The sequence below is a fragment of the Ambystoma mexicanum genome, chromosome 8 (genome assembly GCF_040938575.1).
Source record: "Ambystoma mexicanum isolate Mex_15411 chromosome 8, UKY_AmexF1_1, whole genome shotgun sequence".
In the NCBI taxonomy this organism is placed as follows: Eukaryota; Metazoa; Chordata; class Amphibia; order Caudata; family Ambystomatidae; genus Ambystoma; species Ambystoma mexicanum.
The window spans coordinates 1,520,209,600-1,520,228,053 of record NC_090929.1 but is presented as its reverse complement, the minus strand read 5'-3'; the positions used below and the strand labels follow the sequence as shown (position 1 = coordinate 1,520,228,053).

The 18,454-nt window shown below is 43.7% G+C and overlaps 1 protein-coding gene across 1 annotated transcript in view; it reads left to right on the top strand.

Annotated features, from left to right (window-relative positions):
* Positions 1-18,454, top strand: part of CFAP43 (cilia and flagella associated protein 43) — a 1,012,780-nt gene that overhangs the window by 503,641 nt on the left and 490,685 nt on the right. The window contains exon 16 of the mRNA XM_069611745.1: positions 11,298-11,428. Within this exon, the coding sequence (XP_069467846.1) occupies positions 11,298-11,428 (131 nt within the window). The remainder of the gene's footprint in view (positions 1-11,297; positions 11,429-18,454) is intronic.

The following is an 18,454-nucleotide window of genomic DNA, read 5'->3' as shown; positions in this document are numbered from 1 at the left end:
GACCTTCTAAGAGTCTCTTAACGGCACAAATTGTCTCTCACTCAAAGAAAGTCTTGTTCAACAAAAAAAATCTAACAACTTAACTAAAGTTCTCGCCCTTTCACTTTTAGCACATATTGGGTGGATCATCCACCTTGGGGTGTCCCTCAACCGGACTCGAACTCTCCTCCCTTTCAATGACAATGTAGGCCCTCCCTCATTCGGGCTCAGAACTTCCTTTTACTGATCGTAATGTCCTTTGACATGAGTAACTTCAATACTATATGTTTGTCAGTGTTGCAGGCTCCCCTCGACCGGGTGCGAGCCTATCTTGCATACTCTTGTGTATTTCTTGGGATCAAATACTTTTGATTGTGCTAGGGATTTTTCTTAGACCCTCGCAGGACCATTTCGATCTTTCTATCCAATCTCAAAACCTCTATTTACAGTATACCTTCCTGGCAGAGATCTTTTGACTGGGCACCCACGTGGTGCCGGATCACTCTGCTATCATGAAGAAAAGGGGGTCTTTCTTCCTGTCTTCCCCAGTGTTCCACTTTTATCTGGATCACCTCACTCGTGGTTTCACCAACCTTTCTTCAGTGTCACTCTCGCCGCTGGCAACCTTTGTTCAACATAGCTCAGCCTTGCACAAGTTCTCTCAACTTACTGGCTGCCTGGAGATACGTCTCCCTCGCCATAACGCAGCCTCTCTCTCTTGCTCTGAATCAGCCTCTTGGCTTCACCTTCTTCTCCAGTGTCTCAAAGCTTCTTTTTATGCACTCTGGGTTTCCGGGCCCTCTCTGTGTTCCCGACTTCGCTCCAAAGATTCTTAGGGTTCTCCCTCTGTTGGGTTCGGACCACTCCTTATTGATTTACACACAGGTCTCTCTCAGCCGGGCTCGGACCCCTCTCGGTTTTCACAAAGAACCAGTTTTGGACTTCCAGTCCCAGAAGCCATTGTGGTGTATTTTGCTCCCATTTCAAAGCTCCCCCAAACGGCATTCCATGGCTTTGGGAGCTGCAGGAGTTTCAATGGGGATGTGTATTGAGGTCAGGGTCTTACCGCCTGCCCCTCAGAGACCTGGGCTCAACTGCTTGGTCCAGAGGAGGAACTGTGGTGTGGCACTGCCAGCTGGCCCTGGTTTTGCCTCCTGGATCTACAGTTCCCTCTCCACACTGCAGCCTCCCCTGTGTTCAAAGGTCCAATGTCCGGGCAGTTTCCTCCTCCTCCAGGTCTCCCAGGGTATCTGCAGCTCACTTGGTATTCCTCTGGCTTCTCGGCACCTTCGAGCATCGCAGCTCGCAGAAAATGCTGTTTCTGGCTGCTGCTTTTATACTCCCAGCTAGAGTTGATTGGTGTCAGGTGTGAGTAGTTGTCCCTCCCTGTCGGACTCTGCCTGACCTCATTATCGGGACAACAAGGAGACTGCCCATATGAATCCATTGCCCACTGATTCCTAGGGGTAATCCTCATGACTCCCATCTACCTCGTCTTCGTCAATAGGGGAATGAGATTATGGGAATTGTGGTGTTCTACAAAAAATGATAACGTTATTGTGGATTGTTTCAGGAAAAGGGGTTTGAATGTGGGGTTGTTGAAAAGTGGGTTTTGAGGAAAGATGGGTAAAACTCATGTTGGAATTTAGGGATGGTCTTTGTTTTCCTGATGGTTTCGCCTTTTCCTTGCAGAAAGCTACTGGAGTATGATGGGACTCTGTTTACAATAACCTATGACAACTGAGGGGATGTCGGGTAGGGGTGTATCGAAACAAGAGGAATACCATGTCTCGCCCCAGGGCGTGTCTCCAATAGTTCCCAAGAACCCCCTGCCCGGGTGATCCTCCATCGCTCGTCTGCCACCAGGGTTGGGATCCAAGAGTGATGGCCCACCCCTGGCCACCTGAACAAAGGATCCCTGGGAATAACCTGGCAGAAACGCCTCAGGTTTCTCACAATATCTAATACCAACGTTTTTCCAATTACCCTAATGTGAACTGGAAATGAGTTCCGATTGGCTAGAGAAGGATTTGTACATTTAGGCATTCATGTATCTAGGGATATCACTCATATGCTGGAGAATAACATGCGTCTTAAACTCAGGGACATGATTGCAGACTGTAAAAGATGGTCTAGAATCAACCTTGCAATAGGGGGGAAAATTAGCATGAGTAAGATGACCATGCTTCCTAAGATTGTATATCTGTTAAGTATGTTGCCTGTTCCTCTTTCGCAGTCTTGTTGGGAGAAATTAAGACGGTATTCTGAGACTTTTTATGGGGGATTGTAGTTCACCTGAAAATTCCAATGTCAATTAATTTGGGCTCAGTGGAGGAAGGGGACTTTGGTTCTCCAGATGTGAGGAAATATCACACTGCTTTCTCCTTGAGGAATCTACATCACTGGGTTAATTATGAGTCCGAGTCAACTCCTATGTGGGTAGGCATGGAAAAGGAGTCTGTCTCACCTTTACCCTTAGATTTCCTTCTTACAATGAATTATCAACTTCGTCTTGACAAAACTTTGCCTACAGTACGACATTTGGTTTCTGAATGGAAACGTGCGAATCGCATAACTGAGTCAAAAATCCTATCTCTGGAGTCGTGTATCTGGAGTAATCCAGCAATTACAATTGACAATAAGATGTTGAATTGGCGCGCTTGGCAGCGTGCAGGTATTTGGAAGCTGAAACATGTTTTAGAGAATAGCCCATTATTAGACTTTGGCTTTTGCCATTTAAATATAAATTACGTAATTCTGAAAGGTCAAAGTATATAGTGCTGCAACGAATTTTGACATCCCTTTTCCCTCCATTAAATGCCAAGATCCATGACGCGCCTGGCCTATATGTCATGTTGAAGAACTGCCCTCATTCTGCATCTGTGGTCTAAGCCTACTCTCTGTGACCTCTGAAGCGCCCTTGGAATGGCCAGAGCAAAAGATTTGGGAGTCTGAAATGCATGTGCAGATATCTGATTCCAACTGGTCGATAATATGTAAAAGCCTGAATAAATTCAAACTGGACCTGGATTTACGCTATACACAACAGAGATTATAGCCTGTCTGTATTGGTCGGCATGGAGGATGAAAGTATGTAAATGTTCCCAATCTGATATTTGATGAAACTGCAAAAAGGGAATTGGAACCAATACCCATATGTGGGTTTTGGACTTGTGCACAAGTATCTCAGTACTGGGAACAAGTACTCTCCCGAAAGGAGTTTGTAACCCAGTCAGTACTGACACGTACTCCACTATTCTGTGTTCTGGGCTTATTCCCAAATGGTTTGAAGCCATTAGCTGGAGTAAAAAAATGGACATACAAAGCATTGTTACTGGCTAAGAAAAAGATTTTGAGGAAATGGAAGTCTAATGGGAACCTCCAACTTGAAGACTGGTTTCAGAGTATGTTGCTATTGACTACCAGAAAAAAGTTTCAGATGCTAAAAAAAATGGTTGAAGAATATCATTTAATTTGGGGTATTTTCAAGGACTTGCATGCTTAAAATATTACTGTTATGGAACCTTATAATGTTTGTATGAATAATGATCTGCTGGTTTGGCTCACCCTTGTCCCTTTTTGAAGCTAGTGTTTGTTCATGTTGTTTGTCCTGTCTTTTCTTGTGTTGTGTCTTTGTGTATTATTGTGTTTGGGGACAAGCGTGTAAAGTGGGGTTGGGATATTCTGTATTATTACAACAATATGAGATGTTTTGATTTGTTTGCCGTGTTCTGCTTTTGCAAGATCTCTCATTGGATTACTTACGTTACTTTTTCTTTGTTTTTTACTTGTATTATATTTTGCCAACACTGTTGGATACTGTTTGTATTTGATGGATTGAAAATGGTAAAATATAATTAGAGTTAGACAAGTTAGAGTTAGACACCACCAGCATGCCGGTAGCGAAAGCCCAATCCACTTCATTAGAAGAACATGTAGAAATCCTGGTACCCGTTTCACATAGATACCAAGTCTTGAGTGGTTCCGGAACATCGGGACAGGGGTGGGTAGGCTGTTGCCAGTATAGATAAACAGACAAACAAGGTTATAGGAACTACTAAATTATTTCCTAGCCACATAGCACGTTGCCCTGGAATCACAGGGGTCAGTAGAGCAACACAAACAGACCCACTGGGTGGAAAAAGTCCCCCAGAGAAGAAGAGCAGGGAGGACTCACTGGTGTAAGGAACTCATGGTGGCAACAGTAAAGAGAGACTCAAGTGATCACAGTTCAAGGGTGTTTATTAAACTGTATAGGTAGGTTGCGAAAACGCCTAAACTAAACCTAAATCTAAGATGGGAGCAAGCTACGACCGTCAAATAATAATAAGGCAGTCCCAGTGGCGTCTGCTCAAATAAAAGGGCCTATTGTAAATAAAATTAATAATAACTATTGCCAATCCTTACAACTAAATACAAAAAAGGGTGTGGGATAGAGTTCACAAGGAAGAAAGAAGCATTCACAAATGATAAGTTAGGATGTTATAGCCAGGGGTCTCCCTTCCTCATGTTTTGAGCACGGGACAAGGCAGGACTCCTGAGCGTAGCACACTCTCGTGCTTGCCTCAGAGGATCTGATGGGTTCAAAATAACAAAACAAAAGGTTCCTTTCTGTATATGGGGGGGGTGGCTTTTCACCCCTGGAACTCCCTCTTCCGGGCGCTCAGATCCCTCTCGAATAACAGCCTCCCTCCATCGGGTTCACTATGGCTTTTATCTGCAAGATTCCATTTATTTCGTTACACTTGTCAGTGGTTGTCACCTCTGGGTCCCCCCTCTTCCGGGCTCAGACCCCTTTCGAATGTCAGCCTCCCTCCGTTGGGTTCACTATAGCTTTTATTTGCAAGAGTTCACCTGCTGCATTCACAAGTCATTAGGTGATGGCTTTTCAACCCTTCAATCTCCCTCTTCCAGGCTCAGACCCTTCTCAACGGTTAGCCTCCCTCTGTCTGGTTCACTCTTGTCAACACAATGTTCATTGGGGCATCATGCTTTGCCCCTTTTTGTTGCCATCCCTCCGTTGAGAAACATTAATATTGAATAAAGCAAGAATGTTAACTGTTAAAATGTGTTTAGTATCTGTTACTACACATAAATTGTTTTTTCATGTTGAATTTCTTCTTGCTTTATTAAATATCAATGTCAAGACACATGTCCTCTTGTCTTCTTTTTGGTTAACAACTGTAAACTTTTTTTTATGTATGTTTTTAACATGTTGGTTTCTCAATTAAACTTTGTTTTATATGTATACATTTAAGTGTGATCTTCTACAGCTAGTTCAAGAAATTACTAGTTTTTGAATAGGACCCCCCCCACCAAACGCCTAAGGGAGGGGTAGCCTGGTGTCTACTCCTTTTTTTGTCATAGTGGTAGGGGACATGAACCTACAAATAGAACTGCTATTGGACATGGAAGGCTTATGGGACGTCCTCGACGAGGTGTGGGACATCCCTGACCTTAAAGCACATAGGCCAAAGAGGAGACACCCGCAGGCTGCGAGCTCCGCAACAGTATTGCTGGGAATGGGCCTGAGGGCATGCAATGGGCGGTTCATGGATGACAAGCCGGCTAGACCCACCTTTGTAGGAATTGATAGAGCTACACATATAGACTATGGGCCTCATTACAAATCAGGCGGTCCGGAAATAACGGTGGCGGTAAACCCGCGCCACCGTTGTTTCCGGACCGCCTGATCCCAACTCCTGCAGGCGGGAGGTGATGTTTCCGCCAGGTTTGACATGGCGGGTTTAACACTGCTCGCCTGCAGGCGGACGAGGAAACACCGGCAGCATTACGAGATGCTGCCGGTGTTTCCATGATCCCCATTCCCATTGAGTCCCATAGGACTCAATGGAAATGGGGATTAACACCATTCCGCCTCCGTGATTCCCGGAAAACCGGGGTTGTAATGCCCAGGTAATTCCGGGAATCACGGAGGCGGAATGGTAATACGAGTCCGGTGGTAACCAGGTGGTTTTACCGCCTCGGTTACCACCGGACTCGTAATGGGCCCTATGTCTTATTATCTACGAGGCTGTGGCAATTCGCTAAAACCTTTGAAGTCCTTGATATTTTGGGTAGCGACCATAGGACCTTGTCCCTGAGCCTAATGTATATGGGCACGTGCGAGAGAGTATCCCAGCACAGGCCCAGTAACTCCATACAATTTCAAGTCCAGGGGAATCGAAGGATCAAGTGGGCTGATCTTGACCTTTCAGTTCTCAAACCTGGGATTTATGAAACTGCACTTATCAAGCTTGAATATCTGTTATCTTGGAAACTCCAGACGCTGAAGTATCCTTTGTGTATGACTGGATTGGGCATAGTGCACCTTGTAACTAAACTATGCAGGAAAATTAAAAAAAACACGCTATTAAAGGGGTCCGTGGATATGATACTGAGTGCAGGACAGCCAAGTTAGGTCTCTTAACCTGTTCAAAGAATGGCCTAGAGGTGGACCCGGTTGAGCTTAGGCCTCGTAGAGCCCACTACAGATAGCTTGTAAAAAACAAAAAGGATGAGTTTGTTCGCCAAGAGTGGGTGAAACTCTAGGAGGCTACGAATCGGGGGACCCAAATTTGTTCTGGGGGATTGCAAGTGGGAGCAAAGAAACTTATGGTAACGGTGCTTCCGATACCATTAACCCATCTGTTTGTAGAGAACATTTCCGGAAACTATATGAGGTGAAAGACCGACCCGAGGCTTCGGAAACAGAAGGGAGATCAAGGAGGTCTACGACGCTATTATATTACAACACTGGGGAAAGGTACCAGGACCAGATTTTTTTGCCCATTGCTTAGTCAAGGATGAGCCAGACATATGGGCACCAGCCCTGTGGCACCACTTTGACGTGATTATTAGAGTCAATAAAGTGCCCCCGTCCTGGCAGAATTCTATAAAAATCCCCATATATAAAAAAGGAGCAAGGGAGGTCCCTGAAAGTTATAGGCCCAGATCCCTCCTGGATGGGGTAGGGAAGGTATTTGCAAGAATCTTATATGAGCACCTCCAAGCATGACTTATGCACGAAGGCCTTATAGACCACTTACAGGCAGGATTCAGGCCAAGATAAGCACTCCAGATCAGGTGTTTTGCTTGAGCCTGATTATGCAAACACATGCGACCCTGAGGAACATGAACCTGTATTCAATGTTTGTGGACCTCAGGACCGCTTTTGATTGCGTATCACGTGACAAGCTGTGATCTATTATGTCCAAAAGGGGGATCCCAGATAATCTCACCCGGATCATCTTGCACCTCTATTTGGACAACACAGCAAGGGGGCGCTGGGGTTTGGGTGGTGGACTTACCGAACCCTTCTCCGTAACTAGAGGGGAGCCGGGATCATTCTAATTTAGGGTCTGGAGATATTTGCATCCTTCTTTTTGCAGATGACGCAGGGTTACTATCTACATCTGCCAAAGGGTTGAAACCCACTCTGGGAGCATTTGCCGAATACGTGCACTGACTGACCTACTAATGGAGGTCAAGATTGCGAAAACCAAGACTATGGTCTTCCTGCCAAAATATTCCCCTGGAGCAAGTACGTAGCTTTGGCTACCTATGTGTAAGACTGTATGACGGGGATGGGCGGTCTCCACAGTTACTCAAATCACACCCAGCACTAGCTAAATATAGTGGTGCAGTATGAAGATTTTTTTCCACATGGACGAATGGGCTATTACATCTGCCCTTACTATATATACCGCCAAAGCTTAGTCCGCAGCGCTTTATGGGGCTGAAACATGGGGACATGTCTCCACTAAAAAACTAGGTGTGGTGGAGAGAGGTTTCTTCAAACGCCTACTTGGCTTGCTACCTTCATGCCCGGGCATACCGATTCACCTCGTGCTCGGGTGAAAGCCAATTGGTGTTGATGCTGCCCTTAGGCCTATCATTTATTGGATTTGGGTTTGGACGACACCAGAGTTCAGGGTGTATCACGAGGCCATTGAACATCTTCTGGACTTGGAGGGTTGTCGCTACCTGCCCCAGTTTGCTAAGTCAAAAGGTATATAACCAGTAGCCATCTAGAGGCTTGCTGGGCCAATCAGTCAAGCATACCACCAGGCTCTGCTAACAGTCTAAAGGGAATGGCCGGGAGGCTGCTGTAGCAGATATGATTAATACCTGTGCCAGTTTGGTCACAGGGGATTATTATCTACAATGCAAACTGGTTCAGTAGTTTGAAACATATCTAGATGTGGTTACTCCCCCATATGCCCGATGCCTGTATACGAAGCTCACACTGGGCCAACTCAATATGGCCCATTACATATGTAGATGGGATGCGGCAATAACTGATATTTGCCAGAGTTGTGGCTCAGCTAGGGAAACTGTAAGTCACTTTTTTCTCTTTTGTGAAAGATATGCTGGAGCAAGGAACAAATACGTTAAACCACTTTGGAATAGCTATGGCATACGCCGTACAATGGATGGCCTGCTGTTGTTTCGTCACTCTCGAAACATTAACATTGTATACTTTGTGGCGTCCTACCTCTCCCAGGCATGGCGCATACAGTCGAGGCCCCCAAATAGTGGTAAAATAATGTGATGGATCATCGGAGTACTTCGACTGCTTATTCTCTCATGCATAGTTTACTGATTTGGACCAGGATCCACCTATGGGCCTACTGTATCCTTGTAATTATATATTTGTGCTTGTGCCGAAATGAATGTAGGTTGTACAACCCACCTACACATAAGCAGCTTATGCTGATTTGCACAGAATACAGGAGTGAAACTGTTTTTATTATCGGCGTGCCTAAAGTGTACATGTTTGCTAATTAGCTGTATAACGTGTTTTCATCGACAGTTGTTATTTCGATGGGTTTTTTAATGAGTACTTTTTAATGAAAAAAAGTATCCAAGTATATAGGGGGTTGGGAAAGTGTATATAAGGGGTAGGCGGGTCGGGAATAGTTAAAAAAAACAATAGGGGAAGGGGGCTTGGGGAGGGACCCCCCAAAAATAATAAAAATCCATTTCAATTAGTTTTTTTCCATTAAAAAATACTTGTTAAAAAACATTAAAATTACGACAATCGATGAAATGACATAGGACCTAATTAGCATGCTAATTAACTGTACATATTGCCCATCGGGAAGGGGTGTATCGGTTTTAAAAGGTTTTAGGATCATAGGCGCTTATTCACTGTACTTTCAAACCACAATGATTTTTATATATTTTATTGATAAGGTCAATTTAGAATTGGTTACTTATGTGATGATGTATATTGCTTTATATTGTGGTTAATGTCGAATAAAGCCTTGTGGTGATGGTGATGATGAATGATAAAATATTAATAAAAGACAATACAAATAAGGTCAGATTTTTCTGTCATCCCACTCTCAAACCATCCCAACTGGTTGGGATAGACGTTATCCATTGGTGGACCAGTTAATGGCTTACTCTAAAAAAAAAGCTGTCACTCTAAACATTTTGGAACTCCCTCAGTTCCCATGTCATCTAGGTGGGGGCTGGTGTGTCACGAGGATCTACTCCTTTTGACACTCTTGCTGAAGGCTACTCGTTCCCGCCAAAGGCTGTCCAAAATCCAAACAACTGATCCACGTTGGTCTCTTCCCAAACCTTATGACCTTGATTAGGAAATGTGTTTTGCTTACCTATGCCTTTCTCATTTAAAGATTATATTTATATTTTAAAAAGTAGTGTGTGGACATTTTCTCATTTGATAGTAATGAAAAGTGTATACTGTACCAGTTAACCACCCCACTCCACTTCCTGAGAGTTGGTCCTGGCTGTTCTATCATACTATCACCTAAAGAGCCTCATGAGCTTGAGGGAATCACTGGTGCCCCCAAGTCATAGACATATTTAAAGACCTTAACCACAGGGGGTAAGGAAAATCTTCCCAATAAGAGATACTAACTCTAACATGTAGGCGGTAGTGCTGATGGTCTGCTTACTACCACTCTGGTCTGAACCCACCCTGTCTTTCTGCTATTGCAAGCCCGGGGGATATAGTGCCCAATTTGCTTTGAGAGGTTTAGGGGCTATAATGACTGTGAATCCCTGATCCAACCATAAGAGGACATGGTGCCTCTGACTTCCTCTGCAACCCTAAGGGGCTGTAACACCCTTGGTTTGCTTTAGCAACCTTTCTAGTCCTCTCTCATTGGTCCTTGCCAGCTGCTGTCACCAGGTCCACCACAGGCTTCCTGCCTTAGCCTCTGGTTTTCACCGATGTTCTGGGTCAAAGTGTTCTTCTTTACACTATGGTTATTGCCCTTAAACACCTGCTACCACTTCGTCTTCTCATACTGCTTCCACTCTTTCTTCTCCTCCTGCACCTCTTCATCCTATTGCTCTGACTCCTGATCATTCTTCTAATCTTGATTCTACTCCTGCTCTTTCTCTCCGTTCTCCTCCAAACTCTCCCTTTTTTCTCCACCACCTCCATTCTCTCTGCAGCTCTTCTCATTCTCTCGCTCTGTCTATCTCTCTCTCTCTCTTGATATCATGTTCTCTCTCCCTCTTTCTTTATCGCTCTCTTTCAAGCTCTTAAAAGTCATCCGCTATCCCGTCAAGTTAATGGAGTTATGGTCACTTTTATATTCTGGGTAATAGGATGATTGGGGACAATAAGTACTCTGATTGGCTGACTCATTCCCTTCTGGGTTTCACAGGCCCTGTATTCCTACCTCCATCCTTTTGGGGGTTGAACCCCCCCACTCCTTAACTCCAGGTGAAAGGACTTTTCTAGTGGCTAATATCCTTATCTATGTAATGTCCAGCCTGTAGGCTGGGAAATTTTAAATGTTGGAATCACATTTGCACAGTGACAGGTGGTGCTACCTGTAACCGTATGCCACCAGAAGGTATGGTGTCCAGGGTATAAGTGGTGCCACCCACATCTAGCACAACAGTTACACAAGTTTGAATTCTGTTTCATATTTTTTAAATTTAATTAGACAGCTATTCTTTTTAAAATGAGTAAGAAACACTCGGGGTTTTAGGCATGCAGCAAATTTTGGTTGAAGATGCCTATTACTGACGCCCATGACCGCTGCATGTGGTACGGGTCCACAACAGAAAAGAGTGAGAGGCATGCCAGGGCTTCTCCAGATTTTTGCTAAAGGTGAATCCTCCACTTTACCTCCAAACTCGAAATTTGGCAGTGTGGTAAAAATGGCGTTAATTCCTTTACCACCAAAAAAGTGTCAGTAACGGAATTCCCACTACTTTTTTACTGCATTGCCAAACTTGTTAATGTTGTACCTTTACATTTGTTGTCTTTCAAATAATAATATATATGGTAATTTTCTGTGTTTTATTTTTAAAACATTTTTTCCCAGACAATCGATGCTCAAGCACTATGCCACTCGTACCAGACAGGAGGAATACGGTCAGTAAACTTTTCGATGACGGGGCACACCATCATCACCACGGGTGTAAATGATGGTGTTGTGGTGTGTCTGAAATGGAAGTAAGTACTCTGTAATTAGTGCTCACTTTCCCATCTACTCTGAGCTCCTGCTTACTTGTGTGATTATTAAACATGACCTCTCAGTTCAAAGTCTGGAAGGTAACCAATGTCCAGTCTTTTATCAAAATGACAGTACTGCAGAAATAATGCATGATTCTTGGTTCAACTACCCAAAACAACACACAATTGTAAACTGTTTTTCCTGATAATGATAATGATGTTAACTAAATTGTTTTCTATGAATTAAAAAAATCACACTATTTCGAATATAGAAATGTTAGCAGTGTCCTTGTAGACAATGCAGTGGCAGGGGGAAACAATGGCTTGTAAATGTTTCTTCTTTGTATTTCCTCATTTTTAAAGAGAACATTCTACCCTCATTGGGTGCAATGTTCTAATAGTGTTATGTCCCCTTCCTCTGGCCATTCCCAGGTATTTTTTATTTGTTATTCTTTATTTTTTGTTTGTTTATTTCTGGTTTAACATAAACCTTTTATAAAATAGAAAATACATCTCCTCTTTCCATACTTTACATCAATTAATTCCCAATTTAAACAAATAATCATTATCCTAAGGCTTCATCTATAAAAGAAAAGAGGAAATGAAAATGACCTATTACAAAAGTAGAATTTTTTCTAATAATCTCATGGTTGCCAATGTCATCCTTAGATTAGTGCCTATTAGCATCATGTCCCACCATTGACAGAGTCTGTAAATCTTTCACAAAGTTCTCCAGATAATTGGTTCTTCTTATTGTCAACTTCTTACATTCCAAAAGTAGATGGTGTGAGGATTCACTGGCATCTCTACAATCACAAAATCTGGAAAAGGCCTGGCCCACCGCCAGCTGCTTGCGAAAACACAGTACTTCTTTAGTTGGCAGTATATTTAGTCGAAATGATATGATATGATATGATAGGTTATTTATAACGCGCCTAATACCCAGAGGTTTCTAAGCGTGGACCCGAGGATCGAACCTGTGTGGTTCCATGTCGTCTTGCTGCCAAGGCGAGCACGTTGCCGCTGAGCTATCCTCCCGAGACAAATCTCAGAAATATATTGCAATAATGAGATTAAGGAAATTCGGAGAAATACGCAGGTAATTCATTAATCAATCTTCTTTCATGAATTAGATTCAGAGCAAGATTCAGAGCAAGTCTATATTGATTCCTCAAGTCCTGGGTATCTATCCAATCTCGCAATTTACACTTAACCTTTTCCGGGTTAGTTATTAACAATTCTACAGATGCCCCCAGAGCTTTAATCTAGCCCACACATCTTACTTTCCATTCTTCCAAAAACCTCTTGATCTTCCAGAAGCCCGCTTTCCTTACAATTTCAAAAGGAGTAAGATGGTCAGACGTTACACATTTCTTATATAACAGTAGGATCTTCCAGAGGACTAGGGGACCCATCGATTGAAGACCCAACTCATACCGTATTGTGCTAATAGGCAGGCTCTTGGGCAGCCCCAGCACCGCTTTCCAGAAGAGGCCCTCTAGTAAACCCCATGTCTGCCATGGTAGGTTCAGAAGTGCCTATGCACTGTATGACAGCACTGGAATTATCTTGTGTCTGTCGAATGTTACCAAGGGAATCCCTTTGAATTTGCCATAGCGTTGGTGTATCACCCATGCTTGAGCCCACAATTTAACCACCTTCTCCCTTAGGATCTCCACCCAAGAGTTCTTGTTGACACTCCTATTTATCAAGACCCTTAAATATCTGAGTTGACCTGGGCAATTTTGTCATTTCCCACATGCCATTCAAAACATTTAACATATATTTTATGTAGTGCACTAAACACAAGTATTTTGGATTTGATGGCATTTATTCATAAGTTATTATCTATTGTGTTGGCCCAGAACTGGCTTGGTCTTCTCTGTAGACCTATCAGGGTTTGATCAATGGTGAAATTATCCGCATATAGGATCCACAGTATTTCAAAATGTTGAATCTTGAGGGGAAATGTTTTCACAGAGGTCTGAAAATCTGTTAAATTGGATAAATACATGTTAAATAACATAGGCGTCAAGGGGCATCCTCGTTTCAAACCCCAAAATGTATTTATACTCCTAGAGTATATCACCTGTGCTGACAGGCGAACCCTTACCAACGTGGAAGAGTAAAGCACCTTCATGGCTTCTGCCAGATCTTGTGGACATTTCCAGTTCTTTCATTCGTCCCACAAGCATTCCCTGGACACACTATTGAACGCTTGCACACTATTGAACGCTTGTTCAAAGTTTTTAAAAGCCATATATACCTGTGGTTTCCTTTCCATTGCTTTTCATTTTAACAGACTTAGAAGAAATGTATTAAATTACTCCCCACTCCCTTCACAAAGCCTGTTTGGCACGGTTCCATTTTCCCAATTTCCATAGCCCATGTTTTCAATTTTCCCAGGAGTAGGGGCGCAAAGAACTTCCCCAAGATACCCAGGAGGGTGATAGGGCGATATTTGCTCGGATCCTCCCTATCGCCCTTTTTGAAAATCGGGACGATCATTGCTGACTTCCATGATTCTAGGACTGCCTTCGCCGTCACTATTTGCCCGAAAAATAGATTGGCAAATTCCACTGAATGCTCTGGGATTTCAGCATCTGGTAGTAAGCACGTCCGGACCAGGGAGGAGTTAAACTTCTTGATCATGCATACAATATCCTCTTGATCCCAAGCTATGAACCATTTATCAGAACCCGTCAAGTTTCCCACTTCTTTCCCAAGGTCCACCTTGGCAAACAAGGCTGCGTAATGACCAATCCATGCCATTTCCTCCACTGAATTGATTCACTGCCTCTTGGAACTTCCCATTATGATTTAGCAGTTCCCACAAGTAGCAACTGTTCTTTTTACATACAGTCTTCAGCCAGTTCTTAAACTTCTGCTGACGTTTTTAATATTTGTTCTACTCTCTTCCGCACCCACCTTTTTCAGTTTCCCCAAATCTGCCCTTAGCAATCTTTTTGCTGCCACCACCTCCAGATTGTATTTATGAATTTGTTTAAAGTCCCCTCTCTCATGACTTTATTCAATTTGCTCAAACTTAGTCAAAAGCCATGCATATTCAAACCCATCCATGGCTGTTTCAAGATGTTGGCTGAAATTTTCAATAATCCTGGGGACATCTCTAGGTTTAACCTTCACCCGGTTTCTTTCCTGGGAAACGTGAATAGTGCCTTCTATTTTTTGAGGCTTTTCCATTTTCACCTTGGGCCTCATTACGAGTCCGGCGGTAACTGAGCTGGAAAAACCGGCAGGTTACCACCAGACTCGTATTACCACCACCGTTCTTTCCAGACCGACAGGGTCGTTATGAGGCCCCATGTATCTTACTTCCAGCAGTTTATGATCACTACAACTCTTATGGACCACCCTAAGTGACTCAATCCGGTGCCGAATATTTAGAGACACAAACCAATACTCCAAATGGGCTTTACGCTCGCCCCTTGCCCATGTAGTCTGCCCTGGGACATCTCCATTGATCTGACCGTTTAACATCAATAAACCTCTGTCACCAAGGTCGCTCATCCACTGGTGACCCTGCTTAGAGAGGGTCTCGCCCCTCATAGGTACCCCTAAATAATCCAGACATTTGATGTCCAAGTCACCACAAATGACAACATGTGGTTTGTTCCACAAGACGTAGATCTCATCCAGCATCCTCATTACCCTGTCGAGAAATTACCGTCCCCACACATCATCACATTAGAGTACAAATTGAACAATATCATCAGTTCCTTCCCCTCTGTCTCTTGCATCAACAATTGTATGTGGGGGAGGGGTTTTGCACCTGCTTCACAGTTAACCCTTTTCCCACTTTTATCAGTGTCAACAGACCCGCCTACAACACCTGTTTTTGCTGGATTCAGGTAGCAGGTGTATCCCTCGCAGAAGGGTTTTGAACTTATCCAAATCTCCTGGAGACCTAGGAGATATTGAAACAGATATTCTGAAAAGTTATTACAAATATTTTACTCACCTTTGAATTCTATACTGCCATTCTAAAAGTAGTACAAATGTGATTTACTTACTTTCAATATTGCATTGTTTTTTATGTTGTTTATTGTGTATCATAGTACTTAACTTTCTAAAGAATTTACCTTTACCTTAGTATGTATATGACTTTAGTGTGACAGTGTTTCTTTGGGCCTATACCACCTGCAGTGCTCTCTCCCTCCTAGGACAAGCCTGGCTGCTCAGTCGTTGCTACCAACATACTTCTGTGGTTCAGGCCTAAAGTCTTACATGAGGTGGACTTTGTAAAATGAGGGAATGTAGGCATTCACCAGTGCAGCACTTTAAGCTGAAAATGTTATGAGTGGACAAATTCAGCTGTCTGTCAATAGTTAGGTCTAGCTAATGGGAGCTATAGAATGCTACGATGCAGCATGTGCGGCAAGCAGAAAAAAGTGATCATATTTGTATATCCTTATTAGGAACTAAGCCCGATCAGTGAGTGGGCTGGTGCTCAGCCCTGCAGAGGTCCAGAAATTACTCTCGAGCCGGGGCCCTGCCAGGGCTCCCCGATCTGATCTCCCTGTGTGATTAATCTGAAGAAAAAGGTGATGTGTGAAAATGCTGCTCTTGCCCACCAGATGCCATTAGCATCCCACATTTAGGATTACTTAATATGTTCCATATATACCTTCCTCTTCATGGAATGGAGCAATCTGCTCCCAGCTGTTTCCTCCCTTGCTTGCGTGTAGATCCCTTGCTGCCAAATTGCCTACCCTTCCGCCTTCTCTGTTGTTAGATCCTCGCTTCCTTGTACCACTGCTTCACTACCTGTGTGCTTCCCCATATGGCTTGTAAAGCGCTCGTTTTCTTCTCAAAGCTAGATCCACGATCAATAAATACCCTAATAATGATCATAATACATTTGGAGTAAAATTATTTGTTTTGTAATACTCTGAAGGGAAAATATGACAAAGAATGCATCATTTACATTTTTGCAACACATCATTTTCCATTAGAATGAATAAAATTAATTTGCACAGGGAGATCGTTATTGACCTAATCTCAGCCAATCAGAATATTTAGAGTGCAGTCAATAACTACTGGTATTGACTTCATTCTGAACATTCTGTATGCAAAAGCAGACAGGGGAAGCAACAATGCAATTCTAGGCAATGTTTTTTTCAACAAAACACCTCTGTTCTTTGCAACCACAACCCCGAAAACCTTTATTGCTATTACCAGTATGTGGTAATAGCCTTATAGATCGAGGGAGGGTTATTATCGCTTTGGCCCTCGGCGGTCTCAAAGGACCCTGCAATTTCAACCACATCACCGACCCTTATCGAATTGCACTGGCTCCCGATGGAAACCTGTATCATCTTAAAAATCGGTTGCATAATCTATAGGGCTATCACCCTGACGTCTGCAAGCAACCTCACTGAGAAACTCAGCATCTCTGGAGACCTTCAATCCACCAGAAGTAGGGGTATGTGCAGTCTTGAACTCTGCCAGTGCAGCAAGGAAGAATTCAAAAACAGGCCTTCTCTGTCTACTCCCCAGCACTCTGGAACCTCATCCCTGTCAACCTCAGGCTCGCCCCATTGCTTCTACTGTTTAGGAAAGAGCTCAAGACATCCTCTTCAAGGAATGCCTCCTACCTAACACCTAGGTACACACACCCTCCACTTCCCACCCTACATGAGAGTTGGTGATCTGGTCCCCATTGTTTCCTCCACTGGTTGCTTGTAGATCCCTTGCTGTCAATTGCCTGCCCTCCCCTGTTGTTAGCTCCTTACTCTCTGCTTGCCTCACTTTGTCCCCCCTCCCCCTATGATTGTAAAGTGCCCTGTTTCTGCCCAGAGCTAGAGCCACGCTCAATAAATACCCTAATGATATTAAGGCTACATTATCCTTTCGGTGTGGCAAATATGACTTCCTTCAGGCTTCGGTTGAGTAATAACACCTGTTACTTACAATGTAAGCCAGGGACATTTATATGTGAGAAAGTGCTATGCAAAACATTGTTAACATTAAAAACATGTTTCGTACAGTGCTTCATGCCAGGTTTGTCACTCAATTTATTCATCTTCAAAGAATGAAGGAGGTTGAGTTGGCCAAGCCAAAATTCAAACCTGCCTACTGCAAGCTGGCCCATTGTCTGAGACGAGTGCTTAATTAACTCTGTACTATCTGCCTGAACCTGTCACTATCAGGGCTGTATGTTAATGTTAAAGGTTTTTATACTGCGCATCAATACCACTTGTGCGGTCTCCAGGTGCTCAGGTGGATCTGTAATGCAAGGAGGCAGGGTGGGTAGTTAGTAGGGTTCAGCGGGAAAAGAGCAAGAGAGCTGTGATGTGCTGTTCGGAAACACTGTTCACTGAGCATAAATGTGATTTTCGGAAGTTGGCCGCCATGTGCTGTTGTGCGAGATTGTGTGGTTTGTTTTGGTGTTGTGAAGTATTTGCGGATTGTGGTCCTGTAGCGGTCTGGTTGTGTTAAGTCCAGAGTTTGAGAGGTGTATGCAGAGGAGTGAATTTATTAGTATCGATTGCTGGTGAAAGTCCTGGAAATCCATGAAAGTGCTGCACACCTCCCACCCCTGAAATCCACCCAAGTGCACCACATCTTCCCACCCTAGGAATCCACCCAAGTGTGCCACACCCCCTCCTGAAACTAAGCCCAAGTGCACCACTCCCCCAACCCCAGGAATCAATCCATGTGTGTCACACCTCCCCCTTGAAAATCCATCCAAGTGCATCACATCTCCCACCCCTGAAATTCACCCAACTGTGCCACATCTCCCACCCCTGAAATCCATCCATGTGTGTCACGCCTCCCACACCAGGAATCAATCCGAGTGTGTCACACCCCTGACCCCCTGAAAATCCATATAAATTCATCACATTGCCTACCCCTGAAATCCACCTAAGTGCGTCAGATTCCCTAACCCTGACATCCAACCAAGCGCGGCACATTTCCTACCCATGAAATTCATCTAAGTGCATCACCTGTGGCAGTCGTGATGTTTGTCTCCCTCCTAGTTGCCCTTTACGGGATTTACCT